The 19236-nt window shown below is 33.4% G+C and overlaps 1 protein-coding gene across 6 annotated transcripts in view; it reads right to left on the minus strand.

The window, feature by feature from the left end:
• Positions 1–19236, minus strand: part of LOC118277877 (PAS domain-containing protein cky-1) — a 144358-nt gene that overhangs the window by 77522 nt on the left and 47600 nt on the right. For all 6 annotated transcript variants that reach the window (XM_035596874.2, XM_050700417.1, XM_050700414.1 and 3 more), the window contains exon 4: positions 116–177. In XM_035596874.2, the coding sequence (XP_035452767.2) occupies positions 116–177 (62 nt within the window). The remainder of the gene's footprint in view (positions 1–115; positions 178–19236) is intronic.

Genomic DNA, 19236 nt, shown 5'->3' on the forward strand with positions numbered 1-19236 from the left:
GTTTGGAGTTAGAAAGGGTTGAATGCTCTCTGGTCTTTATTTATCGATATTTCAAAAATACTGCAGCGTTTACGTTGGTATCTACTTAAAATGTAAATAAGATATTGATACTCACTTTTGAAAATCCGAAGTTGAGAGAAGTAGACGGCTGGTGGTTGATGTCAAAGCGTTTGAAAACTGTGAACAAAAAGAAAATAAAAATGAACATAAAGTTTTTCATTGACCAGATAAATATATACTGTCCATTATATTGATAAACTAGTCTCTCGCTAGCGGTTTCCGTGGGATAAAAAGTATTCTATCACCCAAGTTAACTCATACTCTGTCTGTATACCAAATTTCATTAAAATTTGTTTTGTAGTTTCAGTGTGATTGACGGACGAACATCCAAACAAACAAACTTTCATATTTGTAATATTATATAGTATGAAGTGTGATAAACTTTATAAAAAACTATTACACAAAACATACTACACTACATAATTATGTAAATCTATCTCAACATCGACATAGGTAATGTACGAACAATCGATAATATTCGGAGCGCTACACTATTTGATACACATCTCTATTGTAAGTATCGACTATCCAGTATCGAGTATTGTACTCTCTCACTCGAGAGACCATTGTGGAACCTTTCTCTCGACTATGAAAAATTACGACATTATAAAAATGAGTTTAACTAGCATCAACAACAATAATTCTTAAATGTCGTTATAAAAAAAAAACTAGAGCAAATCGTTTAGCGGTAAAAAACTATGACAGTTTGACATAATATCTCGCTCGTTTTTTGTGTGGTAAGCTGCATTGTGTGTAGTATGTTGGACTAGTAAAATTATATGTTTAGTGCCATTAATCAATGTTTTGAGTGGTAAATGAATAAACTTTTATGTATTAGACAAAATTGCAATGATAAAAGTGTCAACGAATAGCAGTTAGAGTTGTGTGTGGCTACTAAAAATGTGGTACTAGAGTAATATAACGTACTAGCTTAGCTCAGCAAACTTCGTACCGCCTCAATATTTTTTTAAACCTTACTAACGAACAGCAAATGATTTTTACATAAAGAGATAAACGAAAAATATATTAAAACTCGATATGTAACAAACTTAAAAAGGTAAAAGTTGAAATATCGGAACGTGTCCACCCGGATATCGAACCTACCACCTCAATAGTAACTGCACCCACTAACAAGGCAGTTAGACTAGCACTCATTCTAAACACTTTATCTTGATTCATTAAAGCATTAGCATAACCCATTAAAGTGATCCACGCCATAATTAATCGACCAAATAAAAAGATAGCCAATCACAGTTGTGACACTAGCTTCTAAATTCAAATCGATGTCATTGCGCACTCACGGGACAAACCGCATTCGTAATTAATCGATAAGTATCGATCCATACTTTCTCGACCGGCGGCCAGGAAGCATCGATAAACAATAAGCGAGCGACCACCCGATTATATCGATATATCGATAAGTTATCGGTGGAATTATTCCCGTCTCTAATGGGCCCGCCTCAACGTAAGGGATTTACACTTTCTAAAGTATCTCAAAAGGGTTTCTGTGGAGGATGGATTAGAATATTGATAAGTTATAGTGGGTTTGGCTTATGTTGTACGAAATTTAGTTTGTGTTGTACGAGATAATACAATCGATTGATTGTTTCATTGTTTTAGGTTATTGAGACTAATATTAAATATATTGTTTTTGTTTTCTTAAGAACCATGACTTTAATTGGTGACGACGATAATGATGATGGACTGATTGTAATCAGTTACATTACACATTAAAATATGTCATATATTTTTTTAAATCTATTTATATTAGTTCTCCTCAGACTTTTGGTCCGTGACTTATCATATTTTTTTTCATAATATATTTTTTTACATTATATCGTAATTTGCATAACTTTGCAGGTGATGGATGATATATTTTAATGTAATTACTTTTTTCTGAGAATTCTATAGAAATTATTTTTACATTTATATATATAAAAATAAACAAAAATATTACTTCCAACATTTCACCAAACAAAACTAAACTCACTAAGAAAATATTGGCACGTCTTCGTCACAAGATATCGTTGGCATTCGCAGACCATTAGATAAACATCAGAGCTTGCCGCGAACGATACTATACATATACAATACGCTATACATTACGTTTTAATAATACATTCCCCACCGTTACGTTCCTTTGAACTACGATATGTATGCGAAAATCGTTGTTTATGATGTATTTGAGTACTGGCCGGTATATTGTAGAAATGTTGTGAGTTATTCTCCATTTGAAAGAGGTATTTTATGTTTTTTTGTTGCGATGAGCGGTGGTATGGGTTTGGATCGACGATAGTGGTAGTGTCGGTCTTTTATAGAGTACTTTTTCGTGTGTTTAATTAATTAATTTCTGATATGTTTTGAGATAACTGCCTAATTTTTAAATAGGAGTGTTCATTTCGATTTTTAAGTTAATCAATATTCTCTTTGACACAATAGTGATTGAGAATAAAGGTTGTCCTAGAGACAGATGTTGGGAAGAGTTTCGATGATTGTCCGTCAAATACGCTGAAACTACTGAACGGATTTTGATGTTTGATATCAAACACGCTGAACTATTGAACTTGATTTGGCTGATAGGCTACTTTTTACCTAACGAGAGCGACTTATGTGATAGCTGCTGGCAAAGCTTGTAAGGAGCAAAATAATTAAAATAAATCTATCAATAATAATAATCAATAAAACTACTAATACAGCTGGTAAAAAGTTTATTTCTTATAGTCATTTAAGTACCTAGTAGTAGCTAATACAACAAATCCGCAAGGCTAACATTTACTACCGCAAAATAACATCAAATGACAAATACCCAACAGTATTTCTTAGCTAATTGAATCAGTTAAGAAACATCAATAGACTTTCAATGCGTGCGCACACATCGATCTTCAAGTTTCGTCGTTTACTGATACAAACACTAAGGTAATTGAAACATGCTCGATCAATTACTGATGTGCTCGCATCGGGAACACGTGTACTGATGATAGTGGGAAGTCTCGGAGTATGTATGTGACAAAGTAACGAAAGTTATTTTCAAAGTTGTTTTTACTTTATATTTTTTGAATAAAGTTCATAGATAAGCCAATTGAATAAAGTTCATATTACTATAATTTTTGCAGGTGAAAGCTTAGACATTAGTGAAAAAGTTAGATAGACAGCTCACTGTTAAACTATGTAGAGGACTACATAAGAGGGTTTGCCATAATTTTCATAATTGTTAGGCAGGTCAAAGTGTCCATTTTTGTGAGAGAGCTGCTGTAGCTCTATGTTAGTAAAATGTTTATTCAGATGAAAGATAGGTTGCATATAGGTTATAATTTGCTTATACACTTCTAATAATTTTACCTGTAAAATTAGACACATGATAGTTTTATTTTTGATTAGCGCTCTATACTACATACATACTCAACCTACAACATAAACACTTGGGTAAACGCGTAAGAACAAGACTGATGGCTCCCCAGTAAGCACTAATGCGTACGATTGCTTCTCGAATGGCGCACTGCATCACTTAGTAACAGATCGTTTGAACGAACTCCAGTTAAAACTAAATGCCAGCATAAAGCGGCAATCTGTCAATTATAGATTTTCAACTTTACTGTTAGGTAATAAAATTGGAATTTACTTAACAAACTGCCTCGTTTGTGAGACCACTTGTGAGGTTTTGGGTCCGATTCTTGGGTCGAGAAAAGCATATAGGAAAAATAGTTGTTTTTTAAATTGAATTTTACTTTAGAATTACTTTAAATTAGTGTGTAGTATGGAGTTACACTCAATTAGCGTATAGCAATAGCCTCGTCTACTCCAAAATTCCTTGGTTAAGAATTACCTACATGTAAATATAACACGATGCCTTATTTTTCATCAGCGCGGTGCCTGGAGACACCCACTATTTATCAACAGTCATGTTATAAACTGATAAAAAGTTGGTGTTATAAACAAACACGTGTAAGTTGATGATGTGTTACATCTGTTTGAAAGATGAGTATAGGTTGATCTGCTGTTGTCCACAACGCTCAGAGAGCAAAGTTCGGGGTTAATTGGAGAGTTATAACACATTTTGACACATCATACATGTTTGATTAATGTCCAGTAATTAAACTGATGTGTTTAGAAAAATATACGTTACGTTGCGTAATCTATGGGAAATGAAGATTGAAATTATTAAAATATGAATGTTATACGTACATTTAGTTTTAGAGGAGAATAATAATTATAATTTTTGGTAGGTGAGAGGTTAATTCATTCATCTCCTTGGTTAAAATCTAATCATCTTTCACACATTTGTTTATTCAGATAAACAATCTGTTTTCAAACGTGGAATCAATCTTCATTTCAGCATGTCCATGATTTATTTTAATTCTATGTAATAAGGGATAAACATAGCCTCATCAAGGTTTGCAATAGTGCAAACCAAATGGCAATACCAAACTCCGAGCTAATAGCTCAAGAAGAAGAAGAGCTAAGAGACCGCTAAGAATTTTTCAAAAATTAAGAAAGACTTAATAATACTTTGTTCAATTCGAAAATCGAACTCGAGACCCATTTTCGGCAGTCGTACTTGACGTCATTCTACCACTGAGGCAGTAGAACTAACACCGATTCAAATACTCACGTCCAAGATATTTAATTACAAGCAACGAAGCTTTACATGTAAACATTAAGTTAAGCTAACGAAACCATTTGTAAAGCCTTCCTCAAACAAATGTGCGTCGTTTTGAATCAGTTTAGAAGGTATTTGACTTGCCCTCAGTGCCTCAGGCAAGATAGTTATTACATTGATATTAGGTGAATTTTCATATTATATTTTATGTGTTTATTACGTGTTTTAGTGACTTTGTTAATGAATATTCAAGTGTCGTTTTGTTAAGTGTTTTTTTTTTATTGTAGTAGACGGATCACCTTATAGTAAGCAATTGCCGCCGCCCATGGCCACCCGAAACACCGGAGGCGTTACAAGTGCGTTACCGGCCTTTTGGGAGCTAGGAACTTAAGAGTTGTTAAATATATATAAAAAGTACTTTGCATAGTAATATCTCGTATATCTATTTTAAAACCTTTTATTTTACAAACATTTAACAACATTATTAAACATGTAAACAAGTACAGATCCCATGAGATTCCCACTACATTCAAAGGCAGTTTATGGTGACCATAAATAATGTCGTGGCACGTGCCTAGTACCATAATCGTTACACTAATTAATTAGACGCGCGGCAAGCGATCTGAAATGCGCGCGCGCACGCCACCTAATCAATTCTAATGTTAAGCACATTTGTTTAAATAACGAACTGGATTTTTTACGTGTTTTTTGAAAGGGAATAGAAATGAGTTCGAATGATGAAATACTTTTTTGTTATACAACATTTTGTAAGTAATAAATCTTTTTTAAAAGGGAACTGCTAACAATTTTCTTTACCGCCTCTATTTTTTTTAAGTCAGTTAATATCCCTAAACTCTTCTCCTAAGTTTGAAAAATACTATGCTAAAAACCGCATCAAAATCGGTTCAGCCAAATGCGAGATAATCGCGCACAAACATACATACAGGTCAAACTGAAAATCTCCTTTTTTTGAAGTCGGTTAAAATCTAGTAATAGGTTATAAATTGTTATTAATTATTATATAATGATAGTTTTAAGATACTTAAGCTTGTCTTATGTCAAATGAACAAATTACACCTATCTGCTTAACTTAATTTTGAATTTCATAACTTATAATTATGTATTTCCAAAACACAATCATACGAGTGTCGACCTTATTTTTCTAATTTAATTTCACTTCCTTGTCATGTAGATGAGTAATCTTTGAGCCAAGTTATGTCATATTAGGCGCAATTTTAATTAGTCATCCATCACATAGACATTCACCATTGGGATGGCAATAAAAATACCATTGAATAGGGATGAAGACGAAATTAAGAATCTATTTAGTCCGTCAGTTAGGTAATGAAAAAATATGAGACACGTATTTTTTTTATTTTGTCATATAAGATTTACAATAATTTGATATAACGCATCAAAATTTAGGAGTATTTGATATTTAAAAAGAAACTATAAGACGGACATTAAAACAAAAATTAGTTATCTACTCCATAGTAAAATTTAAAGTGGAATTTTAAATCTAAATACACTAACTGAAAAAACAAAACCATTAAATCCAAATCCTTGAAAAATCAATTCAACTGCGAACTGAAATCTATCTAAGTATTGAATAAAACAAGTCTAACGCCATACGAAAGTGCAGTGGGTTTATTTTAAAGGCTCGCCTTGCAGGTGGTTGGTTAAATTGAGATGTTCGTTAGTAGCTAATGGTATGTATCTCGTCAATCTTGGCCTGTTATTTCTGTCGCCCAAGAACTGCCCTCCTGGTCACTGATCCGGCTTTTTAATAAAGCCTCCGTGAATTATATTATTGAGAATATTTTGCTAGGTTGGTTTTTGTTTGAAGTTTTGGTGTGATAATGAGATGGTTTTAGCTTAGATGGTGGATAGTTGTGCGTAATACCTAATGGTTTCTAGGATTTGTTGATAAAGGAAAATTATCTAGGTATGTGGTAAAAGTTGGTAATTGAAAACAAAAAGTTTACAAGTTGGTGTATGAAGAATACAGTGTGTGAATTCAAAGAAATTGAGTTTTTGAATTTCGTATTTTTTATAGAAAAAACAAAAGAAAACTAAACAAACTGTTTTTCCTCAAAGAGAAATCCTTAGCCAAAATTATTTTCTCTCTTAAAGTAAAATCAGGAAGTACTAAATACAATATTTCGAAAGTGGTGCAGTGTCGAACAGTTGGGCACCACCCCACTTATGCAAATCCCACAGTCAATTACTACAGAGGAAATTGTTGCGGTCCCTGCGAGTCGTGCGATGCCTTTTCGGGTTGCTCTCGAGTGAGTCTATTGTCTGTCAGTCTGTGGGGTGTGGACATACGTGTGTTAATTAGTTGCGTGTGGGAGACTGGAGAAAAGGGGGCAGAGGATATAATTACTGATGGTGAGTTTCCAATTTACATGATGAAGTTTGGAAAAATCTAGCTGTAAAAGGAAGTACTAGCTTCTGCCAGCGGCATTGTCCGCGTGGGATAAAAAGTATCCTATCCCCCAAGTACAGCATTGTAAAATTGGCCGGTTGAACACTTAGGTGGGCAGAGATGATTTGGAGCAAGTCTATTAGAGGACGCGGTGCTCCTATAGGTGATGATGATGGTCAGCGGGATGGTTTTAGTGAAGTAAGAATCCCATACATCCCTATATACATGTGATAGGGGCGAGACTTTTAACCCGTTAACTGAATACTACATCTAATTTTAACGACAAAAGTCCTGGGTCGAAGGGGTCGAATCCCCTCCCCTAAAAATTATGGCCATTTTAAATATTTTTTTTACTTTTTTTGATATCAAAGGTTGTATGCGTTGTAGAGGAACAAAAAAAGACGACAAACGGTAGCTAATAACCTTGGCTAACTAATTAATTACTTTTTTCATATGTTTGATAATGTTTTGGTGAAAAAAAAATAATTTGTGAATTATTCTTACCGAAAAAATCACTATTTTCCCATATTTTCAATTAGGGGTTCAACCCCCCATATTATTTTTTTTGTCGATAAAATTAGATGTAGTACTCAGCCTTAACGGGTTAGAAGTCCCACGCCTATCACATTGTATTTCTCCCCAAAAACGCTAGGCACCTTTTGAAGGTTTGCCCCCGTCATCAAAAAAAGGTGTCACTACACAACGGAACACGATAAGAATAACAACGTACAAAACAGGTGTTACACTAAAAAATAAATCAAAACCACACACCAACCTACACACAAGATTTAATAACCAAACGACAGCGAAGAACAAGAAGAAAAATTTCAACCTGTCCAAAGTTGACAACGTTCAGATCAATCAACAATCAACAACATAAGCTGTCAACATTACGTAAAGTTATACGCATCCTAAGGTCACCTTCACACCGGCTGTCCGAGTCGCAATTAACGTTTCAAGCGCGTCAAACAAATTGGCTTGTCATGGCAGGCCAGTCTGAACGGGCTGTTACTTTAGCCACAAATTGACGGGTCTTTGAAACTTTGACATGTATGTAAACTATGGGAGAGATGGTAATTAGATTAGTGTCGTAGATTTTAAATTGTTTTCAAAATACTCTGGTTTGTCTAGTGAAAGATATCGTAAGGTAATAATGGTAAAAGGTAAAAATATCGTGGATCCTGCTCGAAGAGTAGGAATAGTTTTGGTCAGTAAGATTCTAACGCTCACTTTCGACTCACCCAAGGCGGAAAAAGTCATGGGAAAAATCAATTCAGTTTCTTGAGCAGGGGCTTGAGATTGAGATACAAATTACAAAGGCCTTTCGAGGATTATGTGTAATTCACCATAAAAACTAGATACTATAGGTTGCGACTAAAACATCACTGTTGTTATTTTTTTGCTGTAGTTGATCGTGGACTTTGCTATATTAAGTCACGTGGCTTATTTCTACAAATGAGATTGCTTGGACTTGCTTTAAACCAAACGAAGTTTCATCCATAAACATTAACATTCACAAACATCCATCAGTAATATCCAAAACATCTCACTTCACAAAACTAACTGTACCTAAATCAACAAATTACCTTTAACACTTAATTCTTTCTAAAAATATTTGAAGATGACCAATATAACAAGTTGTTACTATGTCAAGGAGCATTAATTGCTTGGAAACGCGTCGACTTCGTAATTAATCTTCACACATATTAACGTTTTTTTCTCCAAACTAAAATAATTTGATCCCCTTGACATTTCATTTTTAATAAAAAATAAACATTCAAACAAGTGCTCTATCTAATAAATCTTTACTTGTTGATCAGATTCATTGGTTAGTGGTCGTAAGTATACTGACTAATATTGGGTGTGAGGTTTGATTTCCGGTTATAAACTTTTGATTTTGTAATGTTAAACTGGTGAAAAGTTGTTGTTACGTTGAATAGTTTTGCCTAACCCTTCGGAGATTAAGAGTATGATGTTTTATATATGTTTTTTTATTTTGATTTATTACGTGCTTGCTTGCTTTATTCCTTTATTACGTGGATTGAAGAGTGTCTACAATTATATTAAAATACGTTTATTTATTAAAATGAATACTTTAAGCTACCAATTTCACTTTAATCTCCAAAAGCTCCCTATACAGGATACAATAAGATGTAAATAAACAGAACCAACCACACCACACATACACACCAACGAGTAATTTTTAATCGATAAAACATTCGAATCGATAGGCCGCGTAAATACAGGTCATTCGATTTATAAATCAAACTCGAAATCGATTTCAACAAGTGGCTATTAATTAAGTTGTAGTTAGATAAGAAATTAGATAGAGCAACGGTTGGGCGGCGACGTCCGTTAATATATGGACTCTATTATTAAAATTATCTTCAAGTTAAAAGTTAGTGATCGGTGCAATCGTCCGAATAGATAGAGGTGTGAACTCTCAAGTGAAACTCGATTCTCGATGCCACTCTATTTTTCTGAACGTATAATTATTAATTAGGTAACTTTGTTTTGAGTTTTACTTTCTTTTAAGGATTGAATATAAATTTTACGCAGTGCAGTGTACTATGTCCATTTTGTTTAGTTAAAAATCGTATTGTTGGGATTTTGAGTTTCAATTATACTACAGCTACAGTCTATATGGTTAGTACTCTTGAAAACTACGTCTAATGGTAACTACCAAAGTGTAGAAAATAACAATGGGAATTAACAGAATTAACACTCGCGCTGCGTGATTTAGTCAATTATAAATTAACCAATGCAACAATTTAGCTGACGCGTTGATGTCTTTTGTATGAACTAGATATTTTTGACAGTACCGTATTGAAACTGTCTATGACCAAATAAATTACATATTGAGTAAAAATTCATGAACAAAAGCGGTAAATAGAGGTGAAAATCTTATTACGTAAGTAGAGACAGTGCAAAATTGCATTTAGGTCCATTAATAGTTGCTGTTGCAGCAATTGCAGCAACAAGGTCTACTATGAATATCAGCTCGTGAGTACTCATTCAAAATTTCAATAAATCACACATTCTCGTCTGATTGGCTGTCAATATTGACAAATAAAAAATTGCGATGTAAGAAAGAATGAATGAATGAATGAAATATGATATTTCTTTTATTGATCTATTGATAATAATTTGAAACATCGCGTCTGATGATTAAGTCATCAATTTTAATTATATTATGTACATGTGTGAGGACAGTAATCGTATATAGAAGTACATATGACTACACATAATGCCAAATTTTACCAGTATAAACTGACCCTTGAATGTGCGGAAAGATCATGCAAAACGAAACCATGATAAAGTGGTTAGTGTACATCTCGAATCTCGTATATGCGGTACGTATAGGAGTACGAATAATTGTGTTCATACAATGTTACGACGTAAATGTCGCAATGCAATTTTGTGATGACTATATGAACAACAAGGTCAATGATGGTTCATGATGATTTTTATGAATCTAACTGTTGATTTTATATTGTTGGTCCACATTGTGTCATAATTAAGTTTATCACCTAAAACTTACATGACGAAAGCAATAAAGAATCGAATATTGAGTTTTGAGTATTGATATATTTTACAACAAAAATATTTTGAGTTTGCTAAATACGTAAGTGTAGCTACCAACCAAACCAAGTTTCAGTTTCGATTATTGGGTCGAAATACAGTATCGATAACTAATGATTTTGATTTTCAAATATACATACCTTTCAACAACTAATTGGATGAAAACGTTATTAAAATAACTGACTCTAAATATAATACAAATGCCATGTTATATTTAACTAACGTTAAGTATAATAAAATATATTCCTAAATTCACACAATGTAGTCTATAAAATATAATGATACTTAAAAATTGTACAATAAAAATACATATTTACAATTTTTAAAACGAATGTCATATTCAAAGTGTTGTTAGCAAAATGATAGATTAGTTGTAAACGGACGTAACTTAAGTTCTAATTGAAAATAAACACGAGTAGATACATATATATGACGGTAATCAATCAATTACATAAGTAATTACTTAGATTTACTATTTTATATGATCCTGTCAACATCTTCCAATTAGTGTTATATTGATTGTACGAGTATTTAGGTGCTTTGTGGCTATTTTATAGTTTTATCAGTTTATTAGTATTTATTTTGATGCGTGTGTGATTCATAATTTGGGCCTTGGGCGAGGCGATAGAGAGTGTCAGACTCTTACTGACTAAAAACCACCCTGTTCTTAGGTACTCGTGCTTTTCGAGTTGGAGCCCGGTAACCTGCTAGGTGGTCCGTAGAACTATGTACTCATAGTAGCTACTGGTTTGGTTTCTGTTAAAGGATAGATTTATTACAAACGGTTTTAATGAGTTAATATAAAATGGTGATCAAGATTAAAAGTATATACAAAATATCAGATCGATTTCACGCTAGGTAGGCTGTAAAAATCCCAAACAAAATGACAAGCTACATAAAACCGTTTAGTAAAGATAAGATCTGTAAAATTAGATATTTATAAATGAAATGATGTAACAAAGTTATAATATTAAATTCCACAAGTTAATTACGAAACAATATTATGATAGTTAAAATAGAACCTGCACCAAAACATCCGTAACACTACATCCTAGTAAAAACTAAAGACACTGACAGCATATCAAGTTCGACCGCCAGTATAAATAGACCTAGCTCTATATACCCTCTTCATACATCAAGAGGTCAAACTAAATTGGATATTTATGATACTATGTACACTGTTACACTTCAATCTATACAAAACCAGTCTACCATGATCTCGGTTTGTATGATGCTTCCACATATTCAAAGGTCTGTTTATACTGGTCGTTCAGCTATGTTCTCTCATTGTATTGATGAAATCATCACTACCGGCTGTTGTGACCTTTTGATCTGAAGCTAAATATTATATTTTTTTACATTAAAACAATTGAAAGTGCAATCGGTACTTGATTCCAAGGTCGTGTAAGTGATGACTTTGTCTTTTTTGTCTCGAGTACTTTATTGTGTGCAAATGTCAATTTGTAGTAATTTACGGTTCAGTGTATAGTGTTTATTGTATTTGGTAAATTAAAGAATGTGGGTTTTAGATTACTTGTTTTGAGTGTTTTCAAAGGACACGCAATACAATGGGTGTGTTACCTAAAGTTGCTTTGCGAATTTGGCTCTGCAATTTAATAATATAATAATGATCTTTATTAATAGTTCTACTGTTCGTTTTGGCGTTTTTGATTTTACAGAAAATTAAGTCTTATTTTTTTACAATAATCACCGTTTACTCACGTTCATTAATGTAGAAAAGCTCTACCAGTTACGAGTGACAGTGGGATTCTTTATTATGTATGAGCAGACGTGGATAGGTTGCGCAGCCTACTAGTAGTTTCTTAGTTAATTTTATGTTAACATTACGTATTTCATCAAATAGCTGACCATTTCATGAAACATTGATATTTCAGAGAGTGCAGCTACAACTTACAATGCAATTTGCATTCGCATAGAGAGATACCCATATTGTGATAGCTGAATCAAAACTTACATTATGTTAAATTAAAATCAATTTTAAGACGTCACTAATCAACTTATGCAACTACCAAATTTAATAGCTACCTATTCAGTACAGAACAACAGGATTACTTTTATATATTCAATGAATCGATTCAAAAAACAATACGATTGATTGATAAACTTTTAACTCGAAACAAAAACGTATTAATGTACTCATACACTCGACGTCAAACGTCTTTCATCGATTCGAATCGCCCATTGTATCGATTAAACGCGTGTCGTAATCGATTGGTACAATCGATATGAATAAAAAAATATTATTATTTCCGACCTTACCCAAGGCATTAATTGTTGCTGGAATAGTTAACTGACAATTAATTTAATTAAGAATGTTGTAAATGACTGTTGTATAAGTTCTGCTAAGGGAGGTCAAGAAGCAAAGTGAAACAGATTATGGCGTTGTCGCAATGGAAAATATGATAGCAATCTTGTTTAGGCTTCTGTGTGGTCTGAATTTCTATTGATTCTGTAAATACTTAGTTTAAGCACTGTGTTTTCATCAAAGATAGTGCCAAGCAAAAATAATCTCAAATCAATCCCATCAGATGGAATATCTAAGTTAACGTTTGAGATATTTAGTTGGAACCACGAGAGAACCAAAAATCTTAGATTTTCACGAACTGATACGATACCGTAAAACATGGCAACTTTACCATATTTTGGAACAAAAATCGAAATATATTTTTAACCATAAGACGCATAGAAACCTAAACTATATATTTAGAATTGTAGTCTATCTGGCTCACTTTACCGTAATCGTCATTATATACAAACGCTTACTTTAGCCGTAGTAAAGAAAAAACAACATGGGTAAAGATACCAAATTTTTGGCAACTTTACCTACGCGCCGTATTCATCGTGTATTGCATATTAAAGAGTTGTTGAGGTACATAGGGCTTCATCTAGGACCTCTTCGTATTATAATGCAAACAATATGAGGAAATCTATAAAGATAACGGCTACACAGACAGCGGGAAAGTTGCCACGGGTGTCATCGTAATTTACATACAAATCAATTTGTTATTGTCAAAAAATGAGAATTATTTTTATGACATGTATATTTAAAAAAAAATAAACCTTAAACCTAAAGTAAAAAAAAAGCATAAATATCTGACATAAATATTGTTCCCTTTTAAACACGTATTAAATCACACAAACACAAATACAAAACTCAACCTTGTCTCTATAGGAATACAGTCGATCAAAGTCAAAGTCAAATAAACAGACATTCTGACAGTATATACATCATATCAATCTTTTGATTGGTGCTGCAATGTTTATAAGAGGTGTGAAGATATAGATTATGAAATCTAACATGAGTTTTAATTTTGCTGAGTCATTCGAAACTCTATGAGAACGATTTAAGACGTATTAAAAGCAAAACGTGTCGATTATGATATGTTTATTAATGTTTTATTTTTATGAAAGGTGCGGCTACTTTTGAGCTTTGTCTGTTTTACCGAAATGAATTGGATAGAGATATTAGATGGACATTGATTTAAATAATATTTTTATTATACTGCATGGTTCATGCCCAAAGACTGGCTGAGTAACATATCAATCTTTTGATTGCTGCTGCAATGTTTATAAGAGGTGTGAAGATATCGATTTATGCTCGGAACAATTTATTATTCCGTGCATAATATGTGTCATGTGCTTATGACTTTGGATGAGTAAATGCATCTATGACCCAGGAGACAAACATAAAATATTGTGCAATGTGATGTGGGGTCGATTTATGCATGGAACAATTTATTATTCCGTGCATATGTGTCATGTTCATTCCCAGGAGCTCATAAAATATTATAAATAAAATAGAGATTTTAAGTTGATAATAAGGGCGAACAGTTATTAGGGCGGTTCTTGATTGCCATGCCAAGGAATTGAAAGATTTTAGAAATCCTAACTATCGCTGACTTATAAATAATTAGCTCACAACAGCAATACATCCACAACCTCCTAACTTCCCTACAGTATAAAGCCTCAGACAAAATTATATATCAGCGATATCCATTATCAATTCAAGGTTTTCAATACACTCGTAAGAAATATGTAAGTAAGAACATTTATTAAAATAATATTCAATTGTAAAGGTTGCTACGTAATAATAGTGAACGAATGTTGCCATAAATCTCGCGTATGGTATGAATAGGACCTAGATTGCTTGGGACCTTGACCTACAAAGCCTTGGTTACACCGCCTGGCTCCGCTCGTCAAAACCGGCTTTTGAACTCAGGATTTTTACTTGAAGCATGGTGGTTGATGAAATGGCGTATTGATTGAATGATTGATCATTCTGATGGGTTATGTTGTAATGGGGTTTTGTTAACGATAAAGTGTTTTTAGTAATGTAAATATTGGTTGTGGTTGAAAAATTGATTAAGTGATAATAATAAAAATGGGATTATAAAGAATTGAAGAATATACATTTTAGTTTGGTTGTTTCATTGTTAAAAACGGGAGTGTGAAGAGTTTGAAAATAAAGATCTTAAAAATAAGATTGTGATAATTTTAGCATAAAATAAATTAGTATATTTAATTAATAATCCTTTATGCTTGTCGTTTGATTTTACTTGAAAATAAGACTATATTATACGTAACGTTATATGTTCATAACGTTACGTATAATATAGTCTCTAGTTTAGCTAAATAATAAATTCTAATTTAACTTCATCAAAATTAATTCTGAAACAATAAATAAATTGTCCATAAATATTAATATGAGTTAAATGTAATGAAATATTTAACAGATACAGTAGGCAATAAATACGGCTCTTGAAATAAAATGCCCGGAGCCATGTTGTATTGTGAATCATCACCTCTCTTAGTTAGCCATAGCATGCGTACGAGTTAGAGAATACCGTATGTTACTTGTTTAACATGAAAATATCACTGAATGAAAATTGACATTGAAATTGTGATTATTATGAATGAATTCTTAAATGACAAATATTTTGAAGAAATATTTTAAAAATATTTTTTTTTATGGTATAAGCCGTAAACGAGCAGATGCATAACCTGATGGTAAGCAAGCACCACCGCCCATAGAAACCCGAAACAACAGAGGCGTTACAAATGCGTTGCCGGCCTTTTGGGGGTTAAGAATTTAAGGTTTGTTGGAGAATCGGGCATTTGGGGAGCTCGGTAAGGGTGGAAATTGGGCCTCCGATAACCTCACTTATACAACGATACACAACGCAAGCGTTGTTTCACTTCAGTTTCACTAATTACACCGATCGAGCCTGCCCATTCATGCCGAAGCTCCTCATATAAGTATGAGAGAGCCATCTGTCTCACACTTATGTGAAGAGTAAAATTATCACGGAACTCATGAAGGAAAAAGGAAACGCCATTCATTTGATCCCAAGTTACTTCATAATAATGGGCAAACCCACAAGCAATAAGAACTAACACCGACAACACTAGACCACCTACATAATATACAACTACTAATTTTAAATCAATAAACCGAAAATAATTGCTACACATTTAGTCAACACTCATCTATATCTATTACACTTTGGTCCCATAACAGGTTCTTAGTAATTTTCTGCCTGTTTTAAAATTCAAATCGTATGTTAATGTGACATAGCGCAGCCGACACTAATTGGATTAACGCACTGATATACAATGTAGATATATTATGTTGCTATATTTATATGTTGGACTAAACAGTGGTTAAGTGTTTATGTGGTTTAGATCAGGAGAAGTTTATTTTTTTTAAACGTTGATAATATTTTCTCCTGTGTCGTGGGTGCCTCACACGAAGAGTTGCTACGTGCGGAAATCGAACCCGCTACATGTTGCACGAAACTCTAAATAATATTTTATCCGACCGACAAACGATCGAAAGAAAAACAGTGATGAATTAAACAACTACTAGTTAAACTCCATGTAAACGATTACAAAAAAAAAAAACAACTAAACGTTCCCGCACTAGTCATACACTGGAACAGGTACCAAGTACACCGAACTACAATTTACTGCCAACTCCCAGTAATTATTTCTAATTATAGTGCAATTGTAAACACAAACGAACAAACAATTGCGATACGTCGATAATAGGCCGCTAAGTGTCGGTGCCGCACCCCTGCGCCCGCGCACCACGTAATCATACGGTGATGCGCGCGCGCTTATCACGATTACCTTAGCTTCGATCTTTATAGGTTATACGCTATTGGCTTAGATTTTAAACGAAGATAAGGTGTTGTGTTTGAATTTTTGGTTGGTTAATTTGGTTTTTTGGGTGGTTATGTTATTTGCCAGTGATGGTGTTTTATGATAGCTAAACTCCTGTCAGTATTTTTTTTAAACATTATGATTTTTTTCTATGTCGTGGATGCGTTTACAAACAAAAAATTGTGGATCACACAAAGAGTTGCTCCATGTGGGAATCGAACCCGCTTCACCTTGCTCGGCAGGCAGTTGCCCAGCCACCGCGAAAACCGTGCAGTCAAATGCTTAAAATGAAAGCTATCGTTTGGCCTTTCAAAAATAGGCTTAATATTCATCTGTACAAAAAACGGTGATTATAAAAGGGCCTTAATTAATTAATATTTTAGTTTCATTTCAATATTTATATTCATATTTATATTAATAATATATTAAAATAATATATTACTGAAACTAATCGAAATTACTTTACGGAAAACCGTTAGCGCTTGTTTTTGCAAACTCGACACGTAATCAAATTGATTACTACCTAATATTTTATATTCCAAGTATACGCTAGTCATAATTATTACCAAATAAATCAAAATTCTCACACCACTAATCAAAGTATGCAATGAAATTATCTACACGTTGATCAAGGAACTATGTCTTATTTTAATTTGAATAAATATTATGAAGAGGTAAGATTTGATTGTATGTTTGTTTCCATTAAATATGCTCCACAACTAGTAGATCAAATTGAAAATAAAAAAATCTTAATGATGACAAAGACTTTGTCGAAGTACTTAACTTTTTTTTAAGGTATGAGCCGGTAAACGAGCAGTCGGATCATCTGATGGGAAGTAATCAATCGGGTGTCTATGGAGACACCCGAAACACCACAGGCGGTGCAAGTGCGTTGCCGGCCGTTTAGGCGTTAGGAATTAAAGGGTTGTTGGGGAATTGGGAAATGGAAAGATAGGAAATTGTAGGTCTGGTAACCTCACTCACACAACGCAAGCGTTGTTTCACGTCGGTTTTCTGTGAGGCCCTAGTATCACTCCGATCGGCTCTCTCACACTTAGTTTCAAGCCACATATATGAGCTCACATTAATGAGTAGCATTGTGCGACATACGACACAGTGAATATCGCACAGCCCACTGAAATCTTCTTAATACTACGCAGACGTAGTCGCAGACGGAAAGCTAGCTTAATAATATTGTGATATATGTGCTAAAATATTTATTTGTACGTGTTTAATGCTCAATAAAATTGGAGGTTGCCCATTATCTGATTGAACACCAGCTATTTGATCATCAGCATGTAACTTGCATAATAATGACTAGTAATTATTAGCTTGTATAAAGTAATAATAATAAAATTTTAGGTATCTCGTTGGAATTTTAATCGATATCTATTTTATGTCCGATTTTGTTAGTTCCTGTCTCGTTAATCGAGTTGTCGGTAAGTGAAACCATCGAGTAAGGGGTTCGGACAAAAGTGTTATAGTTAAGTCTAGTGTAGGGATCGCACTTACTAAGGAAACATTAAATAACTGAGATAAAAAATTCGGAATGTACATATTATGTAAAGCCATCAGCAAAATATCATACCAAAATAAGTTATTAACAAATTCCTTGAAAACGGTATTGCACATCACCAATCTTATATTACCGATCATATCCATAATAACAACAAAAGACTATGATTACAAGATTACATGAGTAATCGATGTAATTTTTGTGAACAAAAGTGATAATTTCGCACAAAATCGTTGGCAAGGTCGTCTCGAGACGAATCGGAAATTGCCGACATAAAATATTTATTATAATTATTCAATGACTGAGTTTTGTAGGAGAATTGTTGAATGTGTGGTCTTAGATTTTGTGGCATGTCGTTTAATGATTAGAACATGATATCATGCCTGTTATTTCCCGAAGGAATAGGCACAGATAAGCTGGCTGTACTTAAGCCAAAATCGATGTGAAATGTTATGTTCTACATTGGGACTCTCATCATCATCAGCCGCAAGACGTTCGCTGCTGAACAAAAACCTCCCCCTTAGTCCTCCACATAGAATGACATGTCACCATCTGAATCCACTGGTTCCACACGACTCTGGCGATGTCTTCGGTCTATCTAGGGTTCCTATCCTTTTGCTGACACTCAAAACTGTCACTGAACAGAATGAGAAATAGATAAGAAGATAATGTTCCGCATGCGGTCGATTTGATGAGACGCATCACGCAGTATTTACCAGTATCCTTATGATTTGTTTACAAAAAAAACATATCAATATTGGCCTTTAATCAAAAAATAAATAAAATGTGTACTATTTTAACAACTACTTATTGCTTAATATATTATCATAAACATAACAACTACTGATTTCTTCATAATATATTATCAAT

This window comes from Spodoptera frugiperda, chromosome 18, assembly GCF_023101765.2.
Source record: "Spodoptera frugiperda isolate SF20-4 chromosome 18, AGI-APGP_CSIRO_Sfru_2.0, whole genome shotgun sequence".
Classification (NCBI taxonomy): domain Eukaryota; kingdom Metazoa; phylum Arthropoda; class Insecta; order Lepidoptera; family Noctuidae; genus Spodoptera; species Spodoptera frugiperda.